General features: G+C 49.5%; 2 protein-coding genes across 2 annotated transcripts in view; both read right to left on the bottom strand.

The window, feature by feature from the left end:
• Positions 1-4,957, bottom strand: part of LOC141088163 (NADP-dependent alcohol dehydrogenase-like) — a 77,391-nt gene extending 72,434 nt beyond the window's left edge. The window contains exon 1 of the mRNA XM_073574088.1: positions 4,926-4,957. Within this exon, the coding sequence (XP_073430189.1) occupies positions 4,926-4,957 (32 nt within the window). The remainder of the gene's footprint in view (positions 1-4,925) is intronic.
• Positions 4,958-5,836: 879 nt separating this feature from the next.
• LOC141088335 (NADP-dependent alcohol dehydrogenase-like) lies at positions 5,837-20,712 on the bottom strand. Its single transcript, XM_073574379.1, has 3 exons — positions 20,671-20,712; positions 7,793-7,861; positions 5,837-6,484 (listed from the first exon to the last, which is right to left on the bottom strand). The coding sequence occupies exons 1-3, from the start codon at positions 20,710-20,712 to the stop codon at positions 5,837-5,839; spliced, it is 759 nt and encodes a 252-aa protein (XP_073430480.1).
• Between the last annotated feature and the right edge of the window lie 235 nt (positions 20,713-20,947).

The raw sequence follows: 20,947 nt of genomic DNA, 5'->3' as shown, positions 1-20,947 counted from the left end.
TCCCGTGCCCATATACCCATCACACATCCTCCAACCCATAGTCCCGTGCCCATATACCCATCACACATCCTCCATCTCATAGTCCCGTGCCCATATACCCGTCATACATATCCTCCATCCCATAGTCCCGTGCCCCTATACCCATCACACATCCTCCATCCCATAGTCCCGTGCCCATTTACCCATCACACATCCTCCATCTCATAGTCCCGTGCCCATATACCCGTCATACATATCCTCCATCCCATAGTCCCGTGCCTGTATACCCATTACACATCCTCCAACCCATAGTCCCGTGCCCATATACCCATCACACATCCTCCATCCCATAGTCCCGTGCCCATATACCCGTCATACATATCCTCCATCCCATAGTCCCGTGCCCCTATACCCATCACACATCCTCCATCCCATAGTCCCGTGCCCATTTACCCATCACACATCCTCCATCTCATAGTCCCGTGCCCATATACCCGTCATACATATCCTCCATCCCATATTCCCGTGCCCATTTACCCATCATACATATTCGCCATTTCATAGTCGAGTGCCCATATACCCGTCATACATATCCACCATCCCATAGTCCAGTGCCCATATACCCATCACACATCCTCCATCCCATAGTTCCGTGCCCATATACTCGTCATACATATCCTCCATCCCATAGTCCAGTGCCCATATACCCATCACTCATCCTCCATCCCATAGTCCCGTGCTCATATACCCGTCATACATATCCTCCATCCCATAGTCCCGTGCCCATATACCCGTCATACATATCCACCATCCCATAGTCCAGTGCCCATATACCCGTCATACATCCTCCATCCCATAGTCCAGTGCCCATATACCCATCACACATCCTCCATCCCATAGTTCCGTGCCCATATACTCGTCATACATATCCTCCATCCCATAGTCCAGTGCCCATATACACATCACACATCCTCCATCCCATAGTTCCGTGCCCATATACTCGTCATACATATCCTCCATCCCATAGTCCAGTGCCCATATACCCATCACACATCCTCCATCCCATAGTCCCGTGCCCATATACCCGTCATACATATCCTCCATCCCATAGTCCCGTGCCCATATACCCATCACACATCCTCCAACCCATAGTTCCATGCCCATATACCCATCACACATCCTCCATCTCGTAGTCCCGTGCCCATATACCCGTCATACATATCCTCCATCCCATAGTCCCGTGCCCATATACCCATCACACATCCTCCATCCCATAGTCCCGTGCCCCTATACCCATCACACATCCTCCATCCCATAGTCCCGTGCCCATTTACCCATCACACATCCTCCATCTCATAGTCCCGTGCCCATATACCCGTCATACATATCCTCCATCCCATATTCCCGTGCCCATTTACCCATCATACATATTCGCCATTTCATAGTCGAGTGCCCATATACCCGTCATACATATCCACCATCCCATAGTCCAGTGCCCATATACCCATCACACATCCTCCATCCCATAGTTCCGTGCCCATATACTCGTCATACATATCCTCCATCCCATAGTCCAGTGCCCATATACCCATCACTCATCCTCCATCCCATAGTCCCGTGCTCATATACCCGTCATACATATCCTCCATCCCATAGTCCCGTGCCCATATACCCGTCATACATATCCACCATCCCATAGTCCAGTGCCCATATACCCATCACACATCCTCCATCCCATAGTCCCGTGCCCATATATCCATCATACATATCCACCATCCCATAGTCCCGTGCCCATATACCCATCACACATCCTCCATCCCATAGTCAACCATTATGACATCATAATGAGCGGAGGCAGGGCTTGCAACCTATGATGACATCAGCGTCGCCATGGCAACCATTGTGACATCATAATGAGGGGCGGGGCTTGATACGCACACACTGCTTCCCCAGGATGCAAATAGGGGCATTATGACATCATAATGAGGGGCGGGGCTTGACGCGCACACACTTTTTCCCCAGTATGTAGGCAGGGGCAAAATTGTTTGGTGAATTGGAACGCACAGGGTTAAAATTTCACCGCACAACATAGCTTAAGACGCTCTCGGGGTCCAGACGTGTGACAGTGCCAAATTTTGTGGCTGTAGCTGCGACGGTGCGGATGCCAATCCCAGACATACACACATACATACATACACACATACATACATACATACAGTTGTGGCCAAAAGTATTGACACCCCTGCAATTCTGTCAGATAATACTCAGTTTCTTCCTGAAAATCTTTGCAAACACAAATTCTTTGGTATTATTATCTTCGTTTAATTTATCTTAAATGAAAAAACACAAAAAGAATTGTCCTAAAGCCAAATTGGATATAATTCCACACCAAACATAAAAAAGAGGGTGGACAAAAGTATTGGCACTGTTCGAAAAATCATGTGATGCTTCTCTAATTTGTGTAATTAACAGCACCTGTAACTTACCTGTGGCACCTAACAGGTGTTGGCAATAACTAAATCACACTTGCAGCCAGTTGACATGGATTAAAGTTGACTCAACCTCTGTCCTGTGCCCTTGTGTGTACCACATTGAGCATAGAGAAAAGAAAGAAGACCAAAGAACGGTCTGAGGACTTGAGAAACCAAATTGTGAGGAAGCATGAGCAATCTCAAGGTTACAAGTCCATCTCCAAAGACCTGAATGTTCCTGTGTCTACCGTGCGCAGTGTCATCAAGAAGTTTAAAGCCCATGGCACTGTGGCTAATCTCCCTAGATGTGGACGGAAAAGAAAAATTGACAAGAGATTTCAACGCAAGATTGTGCGGATGTTGGATAAAGAACCTCGACTAACATCCAAACAAGTTCAAGCTGCCCTGCAGTCCGAGGGTACAACAGTGTCAACCCGTACTATCCGTCGGCGTCTGAATGAAAAGGGACCGTATGGTAGGAGACCCAGGAAGACCCCACTTCTTACCTCGAGACATTAAAAAAGCCAGGCTGGAGTTTGCCAAAACTTACCTGAAAAAGCCTAAAACGTTTTGGAAGAATGTTCTCTGGTCAGATGAGACAAAAGTAGAGCTTTTTGGGCAAAGGCATAAACATAGAGTTTACAGGAGAAAAAGAGAGGCATTCAAAGAAAAGAACACGGTCCCTACAGTCAAGCATGGCGGAGGTTCCCTGATATTTTGGGGTTGCTTTGCTGCCTCTGGCACTGGACTGCTTGACCGTGTGCATGGCATTATGAAGTCTGAAGACTACCAACAAATTTTGCAGCATAATGTAGGGCCCAGTGTGAGAAAGCTGGGTCTCCCTCAGAGGTCATGGGTCTTCCAGCAGGACAATGACCCAAAACACACACTTCAAAAAGCACTAGAAAATGGTTTGAGAGAAAGCACTGGAGACTTCTAAGATGGCCAGCAATGAGTCCAGACCTGAATCCCATAGAACACCTGTGGAGAGATCTAAAAATGGCAGTTTGGAGAAGGCACCCTCCAAATATCAGGGACCTGGAGCAGTTTGCCAAAGAAGAATGGTCTAAAATTCCAGCAGAGCATTGTAAGAAACTTATTGATGGTTACCGGAAGCGGTTGGTCGCAGTTATTTTGGCTAAAGGTTGTGCAACCAAGTATTAGGCTGAGGGTGCCAATACTTTTGTCTGGCCCATTTTTGGAGTTTTGTGTGAAATGATCAATGTTTTGCTTTTTGCTTCATTCTCTTTCGTGTTTTTTAATTTAAGACAAATTAAATGAAGATAATAATACCAAAGAATTTGTGTTTGCAATCATTTTCAGGAAGAAACTGAGTATTACCTGACAGAATTGCAGGGGTGTCAATACTTTTGGCCACAACTGTACATATATACATACATACATACATACACACTTTGAGCTTTATATATTAGATGAGTGAGTTATGCCAAATGACAAACATGGCTCTGCTACATCTGTAAGTAAGCTGAATTTAAGCAAAAGCATTATAAATGCAGAATGGTCAAATTGCTGGATGAGCTTTCTGGATGCCCTGGTGCCGGTGTTTGCGCTGTCACGCTACTGCACACCAGGACGTACAGCAACGCGACCAACAGGTTTTGGATTTATTATTTTCTTCTGTGATATTTTATTGGATTGTTTCATTGCAGACAGGGTTTCGCTATTAATCCACCTTTACTGGGGACGGCAGATATTTGTGGTATTAATACACAAACATCTTTAATCCACACAGCTCTTGCTAATACATGGGGGTCCTGGGCAGGTGACCACCTCGCAATGACGGGTATACAGGGTTTATCTTCGTGAGACATTTATTTTGGTTTCCTTTCTTTGGTAGCATCATGGTTGGCACTTGCTATGTGGTGGGGGCCCTCTGTGTGGTGCTGTAGGTGGGGGCCCTCTGTGTGACTGTGTTTGGTGGGGTCCTCTGTGTGGCGCTGTTTGGTGGGGGCCCTCTGTGTGACGCTGTTTGGTGGGGGCCCTCTGTGTGGCGCTGTTTGGTGGGGGCCCTCTGTGTGGCGCTGTTTGGTGGGGGTCCTCTGTGTGACGCTGTTTGGTGGGGGCCCTCTGTGTGGCGCTGTTTGGTGGGGGCCCTCTGTGTGGCGCTGTTTGGTGGGGGTCCTCTGTGTGACGCTGTTTGGTGGGGGTCCTCTGTGTGGCGCTGTTTGGTGGGGGCCCTCTGTGTGGCGCTGTTTGGTGGGGGCCCTCTGTGTGACGCTGTTTGGTGGGGGCCCTCTGTGTGGCGCTGTTTGGTGGGGGTCCTCTGTGGCGCTGTTTGGTGGGGACCCTCTGTGTGGCGCTGTTTGGTGGGGGCCCTCTGTCTGACGCTATAGGTGGGGCCCCCATCCCCTTATGTATTATCAACGACCAAAGGGGCGGCAAATTTTTCGACCGCCCCGGGCGCCACAAACAGTTGCTACGCCACTGATCGTGGTGCTTGGTTACACTCGTTACTCGATTGAGTATCGCGGGTGCTCAAGTGCCATTCTCAAGTAGTTTTGGATTAGAGGCATACAGGCAGGATTTATTGCCTTACAGGCCTTCCATAGGTATACTGCTGCTGTAAGCTAAAAACAAAAGTCCTTTTCAAGGCAACATATTTTCTTTTACCTATTAATACCAGAAAATTTGCATGCATAAATTATATACGTAATTTAAAAAAGCACAAGGCGTGGGGTAAGGGACAGAGAAGTTTACGTGCTGCTGATGGTGCACGCAGAGGCCAAAGCCGTTGGCCAAGTGAAACTATGCATACTTTGGGAACACAACAAACATGATCATCCATGAGACGTAGGTTCCTGTCCCATTTTGCAGAGGGTTGCAGGACACCACTCTTAAAGCCAGATCAGTGGGTGGTTGGTTAAATGGCAGATAATGCTTCCAGTATTTCCCAGCACTACCTGTCTTCCACACGGTCCAGTCTCACTAGCCAGGAGTCTGGACCACAGAATCCTCACCCTGATCCTCTTTCCTCCCACCATGGCGAGTCCCAGGAGCAGTAACGGCGTTAGGGGCAGGCAGACCAGGCAGCTGCCTAGGTTCCCCGCTAACCCAGGGGCCCCCGGGTAGCGGCACATCACACATCCGCTATGGGGCCCGTGAGGCGGGGGGGCCCACCTGCCGCTAGTGGCGACTCCCCCCACCGCCGCCACATTGAACTATACCGGTGTCTGCATTAGTATAGAAGTTGAACCAAAGCAAATGCCGAAATTCTTAAGTGGATTCTATCACTGTGAACAAAAAAATCATACACCAATCAGATAGGAGAATGTATGCATATAAGATATGATTAATCAGAAGCTGTAAAGTGCATTTCTACAAGGACAGCTCCATGGTCTACTTCCATATTTTCACTTGCAGTAAGATTAGAATATCACAATACTCCGAGCTCCTGCCCCACTGCTAAGCAGTTCAAATGCTTCATTGATTTTTTCCAGGGCTAGCTTCTTGCTTACTAAATGTTCCAGATTGTTCCTTTTGTTCATATAATTTGTAACCAGTTTTGGGATATCAGAACCCTTGTAGCCTCCAAATATAGATCCTTTCAAGGTACGCCCTGTGACAAGCAAACCTGGATGCAAACAAAGTGTGTCCTTGGGAGATGCCACACCCAACACAACAGCAACACCATTTCCACAGTAAGTACACTGGAGAGCAGTCAGCATGGATTCAGTGTGTCCTGCACATTCAATGGCAAAATCCACTCCTCCGTTAGTTAGCTCTGTAATGACCTCATGGATGGATTTATCATAATCCTTTGGGTTTAGGCACTCAGTGGCTCCCAGTTGTAGGGCTTTTGGATACTTATCCTTATGTGAACCTACGCCAATGATTCGTGTAGCGCTTGCATCCTTGCATCCTACAATTGCTGAACAACCAACTCCTCCCAAGCCAAAAACAGCACAACTAGAGCGCTTGGTCACCTTAGCAGTGTTGACAGCTGCACCATATCCAGTAGCAAATCCACAGCCTATAAGACAAACTTCAACAAGGGCACGGGCATCTGGGTCGCCCTCCAAGGGCTGTGGGGTACTCAGTACCGGGCCAGTGTAAGTGGGATAAGTCACAGCAGCTGTGACCCGGTCCGTGGCCCTGGGCGCCCAAATCAATGGTGGTTTGTAATATAGTTTATGTGATAGTTTGTGACGCCACCTGTGGTGTTTGGCAAGCAAGATGGTAAGCCAACGCTGCGTGCAGATCCTCTGGGGCTGATGGTGTGTTGCAGCATAGATGGTGTAGCTCCCCACAGGTGAAGCTGTAACCCCAGGACAGTGTATAGGCGTAGGCGGTGTGAGGAATGTTGGTAGCCAGATGTAGCGGTGCTGACGGTGTTGGCGCACAAATGAATGGAAGACACCAGGGCTTGCAGTTCCAAAGCTTTACTCACAGTTCATGGTACACACTGGTGCCTGACTCCGGGGTAGAGACTCAATCAACCTCCCAGGCTAGTCAGGATTATCCTCTCCAACACTCCGCCAACATGTACCTTTCCTGAACGACTCCTCTATTGCGCCTTTTAGTGTGAAGAGCTCGAGCACCGTGGTACTCTGAAGTTCCTCCTGTCAGATGTTCCTAACAACTCTACTCGTATGGCAGACAGCTGTAGCCTCTCTTGGGGACTCCCTTCTCCGGAGTCCTGGCTCTCTATTCAGTTGCTGTTGTGCCCCAAGTCTTAGATGGGAGTAGTGCATTTACAGCCAACTACTCCACCGGTGTCTGCTGCAGAACCATAAGTGTCCATACAACCTCGGGGACCGGTCCCTGGCCTTGCGCTGAGAACCTATAGGCAGGGTTCCTCTTCCAACCCACAACTCCTCTCTGTTCTCCTACTCCTTCGTTCCGCACTGTTTCTTCTCTCTCTTATGGAAGCTTAGGTTGCAGTTCTACATCTTTCTCCTTCTGTTCCTTTTCCGTGCCAGATGGCTCAGGTCACTGAGGCAGCTGCAGCACTCCTTCCTCCATCCCTTCTTCCAGGGATCCCCACTCCTCCCGAGTGGCTCCTTTCCTTCCTTTCTGACCCTCTGTGAGACTGAACCTCCAGACTGATCTGTAATTCTAAACCTTCCCAACCTTTTATATATCTCAACTCCACCCACCTCCCAGCACATCTCGTGTTACGAAGCAAGGACCCACGAAAGGTGCGCTGCTACCCTCTAAGCATTGAGCCGCAATGTGGTCCTGCTGAACTATCCTGTGTGTGGGGTGCAGGTGTTGGAGTGTGGAAAGGAGTTCCCTACTTACCTAGGTGGTGGGGCACTACACCTTAGGAGAAGGTGCAGTACCTCTGTGGCGACTGAGCCTCAGGGGCGCCACACATCCACTTTGGCAGCGCAAATGTCAGACACCACTGTGTATTCAGTAAATGTACTTGTGCATGCGTAATGATTAGTGTTGAGCTATACCACCCGATACTGAAAAATATCGTATCGGAATGGATCGGCCGATCTAAAAAAAAGTATCGGGTATCGCAGATTCCGATCCCGGAAGTCCCATTCAAGTCAATGGAACAGAAATATCGGAATTAAAAAAAACCCTTTCTTTCCTTGTAGGTTAATTCTACATGAAGAAAAACAACTAATAATAATGTAGAATGTATTGTGGGAGGTGTAGGAGACATTAAAGCCATAGAGGTTTAGCCCAATCAAATGGAATAGCAGGATTTTTTTTTTTTTTTAAAGACGTTCGTAGTTACAAAGATATTGACTATGTTAAAGTCTTTAATTTTTTGTCAGATATGTATGTTTCACTACTTCCATGCTCTTTACCTTCTTTTTTACTTCTCCCACACTTTCTCCTTCATGATCCTCAGCAGCAGCATCTTTTTCATCAACTTCTTCTTCTTTTTCTTCTTTTTTTTCTTCTTTTTCTTTTTTTACATTCTTCATATTCTTCTTATTCAACTATTACTCTTCTTCATATTCTACTTCTTCATCTTCTTCCTATTCTTCTTCATCATATTCTTATTTGTGTCAGGCATTCCTGTAGTTGTTATCTATAAAAGTTTGAAGATTACACCTTCCGTTCAGCCTGTCACAAAAGATTTACAACAGGATTTGTCCACGTTCAGTTTGTCCTGCAGCAGCAGGCCTTTTCCAGGGGCACCACGAGGAGGAACGGACACACCCCTGTTGTGAGTTCATTTTCCCCTTCACCGTCGCTGTCTGATGAACTCCCTCTTCTGGTGAAGGAAGATAGTGAGGCTGATTACCAAACACCTGATCTGGTAGATGATGACTGGGTAACAGGAAATTCTGACTGGATATAAGGCAGCCGACGCCCTTCTGAGTCGCTGGTGATTTCTCTGCTGGATTCTTGGAGACCAGTCTGATTCCTGCTTCCCAAAGATAAATTTTTGCTCTGCTATTGAACTTATTAGTTTTGTTTTGTTTACCTTGTTTTTTGGAGTTCAGCCATCCCCGGTCGGGGGTGTGCTGAGTTCCATTTTTGTCTCTTGGCTCTGTCTTCAGAATTTACCTGAGTGCTGATATAGCGACTTCAGGGCCTGTTTTTCCTATCAGACGGTTGGGACATTTTTTGGTAGGGTTTTTTACGGATTGCAGACAGCAGCTTTTCTATCCTGTCCTTTTTAGTTAGCTTGGGCCCCATCGTTTGCTCAACCTATCTTTCTATCTGTGTTAGTGTTTTCATCTTGCTTCACCGTCATTATTTGTTGGGGCTGCCTATTGCTTTGGGGTCTGCTCTGGGGCAGTTTAGATTTCCCCTTTCTTTCTTTAGGCCTATTTAGTTCTCTGGCTGTGATCGAGGGGTCTAGGGCATCGTAGGAACCCCCCACGGCTACTGTTAGTTGTTGTGGATAGGATCAGGGGTCTGCAATCTGATAGCTACCAACCTCTCCGGTTTTTCTGGACTTAGCTTGTATTTTTGTTTTTTCCTCCTTCGGTGACTCATTCATAACAGAATTACCAGCCATACCGCAGATCCTAGGGTACTCAATAGCAGGAAAGAATTGTAAAAAAAAAAAGAGAGTTTGTCAGAATGTTTTTTTTTTTTTTTTGTGTATATTTCTTCCTCTATGTCTCTGAGGCCGTAGGGGGAATTTTTTTTTTTCTTTCTCAATGGAGATGAAGCAATTGTCTGATCGTGTGGAGCAGCTCACTGCTGAAGTGCGGGGAATTTCCGCCTATCTTGCTCATTCTCATGCTGCTGAACCAAAGAACCCTACTCCTGATGTGTTTTTGGGGATCGGTCTAAATTTTTGAATTTTAAGAATAATTGTAAATTATTTTTTGCCTTGAAGCCTAACTCGTCGGGGAGCTCCGCGCAGCAGGTTAAAATTGTCATCTCTTTGCTGCGCGGCGATCCCCAGGATTTCTTTGAAACCTGATGATCCTATTCTTACTAATGTGGAAGCATTTTTTCAAGCCTTGGGGTTGTTGTATGATGAACCTAATGCTATTGATCAGGCTGAAAAGGCCCTGTTGGCATTGAGCCAGGGTCGGGATTCTGCAGAGTTGTACTGTCAAAAATTCCAAAAGTGGGCGGTCCTTACTACCTGGAATGATGGTGCCTTGGCAGCTCTCTTTCGGAAGCGTTTGTCAGAAACCGTAAAAGATACTATGGTGGTCTCTTGGCTCTGTCTTCAGAATTTACCTGAGTGCTGATATAGCGACTTCAGGGCCTGTTTTTCCTATCAGACGGTTGGGACATTTTTTGGTAGGGTTTTTGGTAGGGTTTTTTACGGATTGCAGACAGCAGCTTTTCTATCCTGTCCTTTTTAGTTAGCTTAGGCCCCATCGTTTGCTCAACCTATCTTTCTATCTGTGTTAGTGTTTTCATCTTGCTTCACCGTCATTATTTGTTGGGGGCTGCCTATTGCTTTGGGGTCTGCTCTGGGGCAGTTTAGATTTCACCTTTCTTTCTTTAGGCCTATTTTGTTCTCCGGCTGTGATCGAGGGGTCTAGGGCATCGTAGGAACCCCCCACGGCTACTGTTAGTTGTTGTGGATAGGATCAGGGGTTTGCAATCCGATAGCTACCAATCTCTCCAGTTTTTCTGGACTTAGCTTGTATTTTTGTTTTTTCCTCCTTCGGTGACTCTTTCATAACACACCCCCATACACTGCTTAGTCTTCTTCTGCTAATAAATTTGATAATATCCTTTGCTCAGATTTTTAGTCTTATGCTTAATGTTCTTCTGCTTTTGTTTTTTATGCTTCTTGGTCTTCTGTCTCTTGTTGTTCTGCATCTTGGTGGTTGTCTTCCTGTTCTTTGTCCTCTTGGTCATCTTATTCAGGGTCATCTTTTAGGTATTCTTCTGTGTGGTCTTCAGGGTATTTGTCTTCAGGGTCATTTTCATGGAGATCCAGAGTGAGAATCAAAAACCATTTCCACAAGCTTGAACTTGGAAAAGTAGCAGAAGTTACAAGAAGGCTGAGGAACTGTCGAGAACCAGCTGACGGTACTGGAACCCGGAGTGGCAGCAGAATGAACAAGAGCCAATGGCGCAACCGTGGACCAGCTGACTGTGCTGGAACACAGTTACTAAGCAGGAGGTACCTGTGCTCCAAAGCACTACCAAGGACCAGCAGACGTTGCTGGAACTCGGATACCAAGAAGGAGGCACCTAGGCCAAAGGCACTGCCGAAAACCAGCTGACGGTGCTGGAACCCGGATGGGTAGCAGAAGGAACAAGAGCCAATGGGACAACCGTGGAACAGCTGACGGTGCTGGAACACCGTTACTAAGCAGGAGGTACCTGTGCTCCAAAGCACTACCAAGGACCAGCAGACGTTGCTGGAACTCGGATACCGACAAGGAGGCACCTAGGCCAAAGGCTCTGCCGGGAACCAGCTGACGTTGCTGGAACCCGGATGGGTAGCAGAAGGTACCCATGATTAACAAAGTTTTGCATCCGCGAGCAGGCCGCAGTTACCGAAACCCACAGTCCTACAGGGGGTGCTTGTCCTATTGGCACTATGGAACCAGCCTTTTTTACCAGAACCCGCAGCCCAAATAGGAAGCACCGAAACTGCAGGCACCATAGACTCGGCTAACCCTACCGCAACACGACAGGACAACGTATCGGTGGCAAAGTGACGTTGACACTACCCGGAAACAGCAGGCGTGCTGTAACAAGGCTGGGCAGGAGGGAGTACCCGTGCCAAAGACACTGCCGAGAACCAGCTGACGGTACTGGAACCCGGATGGGTAGCAGAAGCTACAATACTCAATGGAACTACCGAGAACCAGCTGACGGTGCTGGAACCAGGAGGGGCAGCAGAAGGAACAAGAGCCAATGGCCCAACCGTGGACCAGCTGACGGTGCTGGAACACGGTTTCTAAGCAGGAGTTACATGTGCTAAAAAGCACTACCAAGATCCAGCAGACGTTGCTGGAACTCGGATACCGACAAGGAGGCAACAAAGCCAAAGGCTCTGCCGGGAACCAGCAGACAGTGCTGAAACCCGGATTGGTAGCAGAAGGTACCCATGATCAACAAAGTTGCAAGGCCGCGAGCAGGACGCAGTTTCCGAAACCCACAGTCCAACAGGGGGTGCTTGTCCTATTGGCACTACAGAACCAGCCTTTATTACCAGAACCCGCAGCCCACATAGAAAGCACCAAAACTGCAGGCACCATAGACTTGACAAACCCGACCGCAACACGACAGGACAACGTATCGGTGGCAAAGCTATGTTGACACTACCCGGAAACAGCAGGCATGCTGGAACCAGGCTGGGCAGGAGGGAGTACCCGTGCCAAAGACACTGCCGAGAACCAGCTGACGGTGCTGGAACCCGGATGGGTAGCAGAAGCTACAAGAGTCAATGGAACTACCGAGAACCAGCTGACGGTGCTGGAACCCAGAGGGGCAGCAGAAGGAAAAAAGAGCCAATGGCACAACCGTGGACCAACTGACGGTGCTGGGACATGGTTTCTAAGCAGGAGTTACCTGTGCTGAAAAGCACTACCAAGAACCAGCAGACATTGCTGGAACTCGGATACCGACAAGGAGGCAACAATGCCAAAGGCTCTGCCGGGAACCAGCAGACGGTGCTGGAACCCGGATGGGTAGCAGAAGGTACCCATGATCAACAAAGTTGCAAGGCCGCGAGCAGGACGCAGTTTCCGAAACCCACAGTCCAACAGGGGGTGCTTGTCCTATTGGCACTACAGAACCAGCCTTTATTACCAGAACCCGCAGCCCACATAGAAAGCACCAAAACTGCAGGCACCATAGACTCGGCAAACCCGACCGTAACACGACAGGACAACGTATCGGTGGCAAAGTTACGTTGACACTACCCGGAAACAGGCGTGCTGGAACCAGGCTGGGCAGGAGGGAGTACCCGTGCCAAAGACACTGCCGAGAACCAGCTGACGGTGCTGGAACCCGGATGGGTAGCAGAAGCTACAAGAGTCAATGGAACTACCGAGAACCAGCTGACGGTGCTGGAACCCAGAGGGGCAGCAGAAGGAACAAGAGCCAATGGCACAACCGTGTACCAGCTGACAGTGCTGGAACACCGTTTCTAAGCTGGAGTTACCTGTGCTGAAAAGCACTACCAAGAACCAGCAGACGTTGCTGGAACTCGGATACCGACAAGGAGGCAACAATGCCAAAGGCTCTGCCGGGAACCAGCAGACGGTGCTGGAACCCGGATGGGTAGCAGAAGGTACCCATGATCAACAAAGTTGCAAGGCCGCGAGCAGGACGCAGTTTCCGAAACCCACAGTCCAACAGGGGGTGCTTGTCCTATTGGCACTACAGAACCAGCCTTTATTACCAGAACCCGCAGCCAACATAGAAAGCACCAAAACTGCAGGCACCATAGACTCGGCAAACCCGACCGCAACACGACAGGACAACGTATCGGTGGCAAAGTTACATTGACACTACCCGGAAACAGGCGTGCTGGAACCATGCTGGGCAGGAGGGAGTACCCATGCCAAAGACTCTGCCGAGAACCAGCTGACGGTGCTGGAACCCGGATGGGTAGCAGAAGCTACAAGAGTCAATGGAACTACCGAGAACCAGCTGACGGTGCTGGAACTCAGAGGGGCAGCAGAAGGAACAAGAGCCAATGGCACAACCGTGGACCAGCTGACGGTGCTGGAACACGGTTTCTAAGCAGGAGGTACCTGTGCTAAAAAGCACTACCAAGGACCAGCAGACGTTGCTGGAACTCGGATACCAATAAGGAGGCACCTAGGCCAAAGGCTCTGCCGGGAACCAGCTGACGGTGCTGGAACCAGGCTGAGCAGGAGGGAGTACCCGTGCCAAAGACACTTCTGAGCTGCAACTGGCGATGTTGGAGCCCAGGGGTCAATCATGCAGCAGGCTGAGGCCTACTTCGAGCTAGTTTTATATTGGTTGTACACAACTACTGATTTTAACCGGGCTCTACTTGGGCCTCTGGTTCTACTGTCTCTAGTATTTCCCCTGGCCTACAACCCCGCCAGTCGCCGCTCTGAAGTGGCGTGTGCACAATCCACACTTGTTCCTGTGTGACTGGGGCTCAGTCACGTCAGTTGATCCACTGATGTGTGTCCGGCAAGGTCTCCTGCTCTGTCCACATTCCGACTACTAGTAATGGGAATGGGGACAGAGCGGCAGACATTGCCGGACACACATCAGTGAATCAACTGACGTGCCTGAGCCACAGTAACACAGGAACAAGTGTGGATTGTGCACACGCCACTTCAGAGCAGCGACTGGCGGGGTTGGAGGCCAGGGGAAATACTAGAGACAGTAGAGCCAGAGGCCTAAGTGGAGCACGGTGGAAAATCAGTAGTAGTGTGATTTTGGAGGCAGCAGGAGACTTTGCCATCCACATAGCAGGGGAACAGCAGGCGTTACTGAACACCACAGACACAGGAGCGAGTGTTTGAATCTGTGCGGACAGCACTTCCAAGCTACAACTGGCTGTGTTGTAGCCCAGGATCAATGCTCCGAGCAGGCTGAGGCCTACTTGGAGCAAGGAGAAAATGCGTTGCAGTGTGAGTTTGGAGGCAGCAGGAGACATTGCCATTCACACAGCAGGGGAACAGCTGGCATTACTGAACCCCACTAACACAGGAGCTAGTGTGTTTTGCTCTGTGAAGACGGCACTTCTGAACACCAACTGGCGTTGTAGGAGCACAGGATGAGGCATGGAGCAGGCTGAGGTCTGATGTTGTTGGCATGTGGATGGAGCAGGAGACTTTGCCGTCTACACAGCAGGGGAACAGCTGGCATTACTGAACCCCACTAACACAGGAGCTAGTGTGTTTTGCTCTGTGAAGACGGCACTTCTGAACACCAACTGGCGTTGTTGGAGCACAGGATGAGGCATGGAGCAGGCTGAGGTCTGATGTTGTTGGCATGTGGATGGAGCAGGAGACTTTGCCGTCTACACAGCAGGGGAACAGCTGGCATTACTGAACCCCACTAAGACAGGAGCTAGTGTGTTTTGCTCTGTGAAAACGGCACTTCTGAACACCAACTGGCGTTGTTGGAGCACAGGATGAGGCATGGAGCAGGCTGAGGTCTGATGTTGTTGGCATGTGGATGGAGCAGGAGACTTTGCCGTCTACACAGCAGGGGAACAGCTGGCATTACTGAATCCCACTAACACAGGAGCTAGTGTGTTTTGTTCTGTGAAGACGGCACTTCTGAACACCAACTGGCGTTGTTGGAGCCCAGGATGAAGCATGGAGCAGGCTGAGGCCAACTTGCAGCCTGTTTTATAGAGGTTGTAGACTACTACTGATTGTAACCGTGCTCCACTTAGGCCTCAGGCTCCACTGTCTCTAGTATTTCCCCTGGCCTCCAACCCCACCAGTGACAGCTCTGAAGTGGCGTCTGCACAATCCACACTTGTTCCTGTGTTACTTGGGCTCAGTCCTGTCAGTTGATCCCCTGATGTGTGTCCGGCAAGGTCTCCTGCTCTGTCCTCATTCATACTACTAGTAATGGGAATGTGGACAGACCAGGAGACCTTGCCGGACACACATCAGGGGATCAACTGACGTGACTGAGCCCCAGTAACTCAGGAAGAAGTGTGGATTGTGCAGACACCACTTCAGAGCAGCAACTGGCGGGGTTGGAGGCCAGGGGAAATACTAGAGACAGTGGAGCCAGAGGCCTAAGTGAAGCACGGTTAAAAATCAGTAGTAGTTTGAATGTGGATGGAGCAGGAGACTTTGCAGTCCACACAGCAGGGGAGCAGCTGGCATTACTGAACCCCAATAACACAGGAGCTAGTGTTTTTCTCTGTGCAGACGACACATCTGAGCGACAACTGGCTGTGTTGAAGCCCAGGGATTATAGTTCAGGTGGTAGAAACATGAACACAACAGGAGACCTGGATACAGTTGCCAACCAATTATTTAGTCGGGAAGAGGACTGGCAAATTCTGGGGAGATCCAGGCCTTGTTCATTTTCAGAAAAGTAAGCCGGTCAACGTTATCGGAAGAAAGTCGCGTGCGACGGTCTGTTAGTACACCACCTGCGGCACTAAAGACGCGTTCCGATAATACACTGGCAGCAGGGCAAGCCAGCACCTCCAATGCATACTGGCTAAGCTCTGGCCATGTATCCAGCTTAGAGACCCAAAACTTGAAGGGGGAAGAGCCATCTGGGAGTACACTCACAGGGCAAGACATGTAGTCTGTCACCATCTGATGGAAACGTTGCCTCCTGCTGACTGGAGCCGTCAGTGATGGTGTAGACAATTGTGGCGGACACACAAAACTTTGCCACATTTGGGCCATAGTGGTCTTGCCTTGTGCTGAGGCGCTGCCTCTGCTCCCTCTTTGTGCCGAGTTTCCTCCACTGGCTCGACGCACAGAGGTGCTTTGTAAAGCACTAGCACCACTGCTGTCGGGTGGAATGGAAAACATGATGGACTGCACCAGTGTGTCTTGGTACTCCCGCAGTTTACACTCCCGGTTCAACGTTGGTGTGAGGGTTTGCAAGTTGTCCCGGTAGCGAGGATCTAGGAGGGTGTACACCCAATAATCAGCCGTATAGAGAATGTGGGCGATGCGACGGTCGTTTCTCAGGCACTGCAGCATGAAGTCAACCATGTGCTGAAGACTCCCAACTGCCAAAGAACCGCTGTCCCCTGCTTGAGGCGTGATCTCTGCCTGCTCTGCATCACCCCACCCTCGCTGTACATACTGACTAGAGCTTTGTGTACCTCCCTCCTCTGGAGAGATGTCTTCCTCCTCCATCGAATCCTCCTCATCCGCCTCACAAAGTGTCCCCTGCCTAGGCCTTTGTGAGGAAGCACGTAGCGCAGACTGTCCAGTAGCAGATGGCATTTGGGACTCCTTATCCTCCACCTCTTCCAAAACCTCATCCCTTAGTGCTTGCAGTGTTTTTTGAAGTAGACAGATAAGGGGGACAGTCATGCTGACTAGTGCATCATCTGCACTCGCCATCCGCGTGGAATCATCGAAGGCACGCAAAACGAGGCAGATGTCCTTCATAGAGGCCCAGTCAGTGGTGCTGAAGTGTGACCGGCGCACAGTGCGACTTGTTTGCGCCTGATGCAGCTGGTACTCTATGACTGCTGCCTGCTGCTCACACAACCGCTCCAACATATGTAACGTAGAATTCCACCTGGTGGGTAAGTCACATATGATGCGATGTTCCGGAAGGCGTAATCGGCGCTGCAGAGCAGCAAGGCGCGACCTTGCCGTGCTGGAACGCTGCAAGTGAGCGCACTCTATGCGGACCTTGTGCAGCAGTGCATCAAGATCCGGATAGTCGCTCAGAAAGCTCTGCATGACCAAGTTGAGCACATGTGCCAGACATGGGATGTGAGTGAGGTTGCAAAGGCCAAGAGCTGCCACCAGATTTCGGCCATTGTCACACACTACCAAGCCCGGCTGGAGATTCGCTGGCAGAAACCACACGTCGCTCTCCTGCTTGATGGCATTCCAGAGCTCCTGCGCTGTGTGGCTTCGATTCCCCAAAGAAATTAATTTCAGTACGGCCTGTTGACGTTTGGCGACGGCTGTGGTCATATCAGTCATAACAGGCTCCTGCTGCGCTGTTTCAGAGGAACTTGAGTAGGAGGAGGAGTCAATGTGTACAGACTGGATTCCTGCAATCCATGGAGTTGGCAGAACACGTACAGCGCCACTCTCCAGATCTGTACCCGGCTCAGCAACATTGACCCAATGGGCAGTGAGGGAAAGGTATCGTGTCCCTGTCCATGGTTACTGGTCCACGCATCGGTGGTCAGGTGGACCTTGCTACTGACGGCGTTTAGTAGCGCATATTTTATGTTTGCCTCCACATGTTTCTGCAGGGCAGGGACAGCTCGCCTGCTGAAATAAAAGCGGCTGGGCACGGTGTATTGTGGGACCGCCAATGCCATGAAGTCCCGGAAGGTGTCAGTCTCCACCAGCCTGAATGACAGCATTTCAAGTGCCAGTAGTTTGGCAATGCCAGCATTCATAGCCTGTGCTCGGGGATGGTTTGCCGAGTATGGTCACCTTTCTCCCATGCCTGTGCTACCGATGGCTGTCGAGTGGCCTGGGAGTGTGAGGATGACTTGGAATGTGGTGCTGTGGGTGGAATGTCACAGGGTCTCCGGACAACAGTGCCAGAGGTTCTTCCTTGGCGATCCTGTGAGGAAGCCGAACCAGCTGTGTGTGAGCTGGAGGAAGAGGCCCCAACACGAGCTGAAGAGGTGGTAGGTGGTGCTGTACGTTGGCCTACGTCTTCAGTGTGTCTGTGTAACTCCACCTCGTGCTTGGTCCGCACATGTTTCCACATATTAGTGGTATTGAGGTTGCTGACATTTTTCCCTCTTTTGACTCTCTGATGACACAGCTTGCATTTGACAAAGCAAATGTCATCTGCAACTGTGTCAAAAAAGGACCACGCACTGCAAGTCTTGGGAGCGCCCGTTTTGCCTTTTGAAAGTGGAATGCTCCTAACGTGTGCCGAAGTGGAGGCTACAGGCAACCAAGTCTGCCCCTCTCCCTCTCCCTCCGGTTTTGGCCGTTCGGGGAATCTCTTCCTCAGAGTTGCTCCCACCACCTTCCTGTTCCTCACGCCATGATGGGTCAAGGACCTCATCATCTACACTCCCCTCTTCAAACACCTGCTTCTCCTGGGTTGTCTCGCCAGCACCGTACGCAACAGAAAGTGGCAACTGTGTCTCGTCATCATCTGATGCGTACTGAGGTGTGCTGACCATAGGCACTGGCCCACCCGCCTCTTCAGATTCAGAGGGACAAAGAAGTTGCGCATCACTGCATACTCCCTCTTCTTCACAATCTGGAATGCTGCTTGGCTGGTCCCCTCTTTCCAAACCAACAGATTCCAAGAACAGAAGTAGAGACTGTGATGGCTCCTGTCCAGTGCTCTCTGACTGCCTGGGCACTTTGGCAGGTGGTGAAGAGACAGATGGTTGCTCTTCGGTGCTCTGGCCCTGAGAGGATGTGGAAGTAATTGAAGTCGATGCGTTAGCTGGCATCCATCCCACAACGGCTTCAATTTGTTCCTCCCGCAGCAGTGGGGTACGGTGAGGTCCTACAAAGCTGCGCATAAAGGACTGTTGCCTGCTAAAACTGGGGGATGCTGACTCACTGGTGCCAACAGCAGGCACAGACTCCCCACGTCCTCTCCCTGCAGAATCCCCACGTCCTCTCCCTGCAGAATCCCCACGTCCTCTCCCTGCTGAAACTCCACGCCCACGTGCCTTACTCCCTGCCTTCTTCATCTTGCTAGACTGAGAAAGATAGGCAGAAAAGTACAAAGGGGGGACTTAGTGTGCTTATTCCTGAACAGCTGTTTACAGGTATAAGAAACACTAATTTTATGAAGTGTGTGTATCGACTACACTTTAATGGGAGCTAATGTGGCCTACACAACTTTCAACTGTAGTGTTTGGTGAACTTTGCTGTTTTTTTTGGGGGGAAAAAAAACTAAAATGATGTGATCAAAGATTTGAAAGTGAGAGTATCACCAACTTTCTGGAGCTATTACAATGCAGGCAGGTAACCTACAATGCAAAAGATGAGACTCCAAAAAATTTGGGTAATACTAATCTGGCTGCAGCTGAAGGGCACAAGCCAGAAAAAAGGCTCCTCTACTCCTATATAGTGTTTGCAACCAACCAATGTAGATGGATATGGATGGATGCACACTAATAGGAGAAGAAAAAATGAGCTGCAATTAAAGAAAAATATGTGCGAGGCAGTGACGCACGCTGAGCAGCCTACAACCAGACGTAGCTGCCGGACACACTACTCAGCGTGAGCTGCACTCACACACAGTCAGAGACCTCTCAGACAGCCGTGAACAGTGCAGCTAAGTGGGCACTAGCACTGACAGGCTGCAGAAAGGCTCCGCTGTGTACTCCTAGAGTGTTTGCAACCACCATATATGGATACGGATGGATGCACACTAATAGGAGAAAAAATGAGCTGCAATAAAAGAAAAATGTGTGAGGCAGTGACACGCTGAGCAGCCTACAACCAGACGTAGCTGCAGGACACACTACTCTGCGTGAGCTGCACTCACACACAGTCAGAGACCTCTCAGACAGCCGTGAATAGTGCAGCTAAGTGGGCACTAGCACTGAAAGGCTGCAGAAAGGCTCCGCTGTCTACTACTAGTGTTTGCAACCAACGTATATTGATACGGATGGAAGCACACTAGATAGAATTTTTTAAAAATAAGCAGCTCAAAAAGAAAAATATGTATGAGGCAGCAGTGAGGCACGCTGGGCGGCCTACAACCAGACGTGGCTGCAGGACCCACTCCACAGCGTGAGCTGCACTCACACAGCCCTTGCAGACAGCTGTGAACACTGCTGCTAGGGAAAAGAAAGCTACAGTGGTGGTTTATGTAGCCTGGGTAAAGCACAATATTGTTTTGAGAATCGCTATTTCTAACTGTCCCTCACAGTCTTCAACAGCAGCCTGTCCCTAACTGAATTCACAGCCGAGTGACCAGAAATGGCGGCGGCTTTTATAGTGCATCATGACATCATTTCAGCAGCCAATCACAGCCATGCCAATAGTTTACATGCCTAACAGGATGTGCCCACACTTCTGAGGATTCCCATTGGCTGAATCAAAGCGAGCGGGCTGATAGCATTATGGGAACTTCCCATTCCGTTATCCGATACGAAAAAAGTATCGGAAGTCAGTATCGGAATTCCGATACAGCTAATATCGGCCGATACCCAATACTTGCGGTATCGGAAAGCTCAACACTAGTAATGATAAATCGCTTTCCCTTTACAGGTAAATCTGCTTGTACCATCATCCATCAGTCCTGATTGAGCTCCAAATGCAAACTCTAATTTTTTGCAGATGTTACTGTGTGGGCCATCGCAAGCTCTGCACGATTTCTTTTGACTTCATGAGCAACACCATTTCCACAGTAAGTACACTGGAGAGCAGTCAGCATGGTTTCAGTGCGTCCTGCACATTCAACGGCAAAATCCACTCCTCCATTAGTTAGCTCAGTAATGACCTCATGAATGGGTTTATCGTAAACCTTTG

The sequence above is a fragment of the Dendrobates tinctorius genome, unplaced genomic scaffold, assembly GCF_039654945.1.
Source record: "Dendrobates tinctorius isolate UK_male_01 unplaced genomic scaffold, ASM3965494v1 ptg000038l, whole genome shotgun sequence".
In the NCBI taxonomy this organism is placed as follows: Eukaryota; Metazoa; Chordata; class Amphibia; order Anura; family Dendrobatidae; genus Dendrobates; species Dendrobates tinctorius.
The sequence above is the reverse complement of the archived record's forward strand: the minus strand, read 5'-3'. Positions and strand labels throughout refer to the sequence as shown.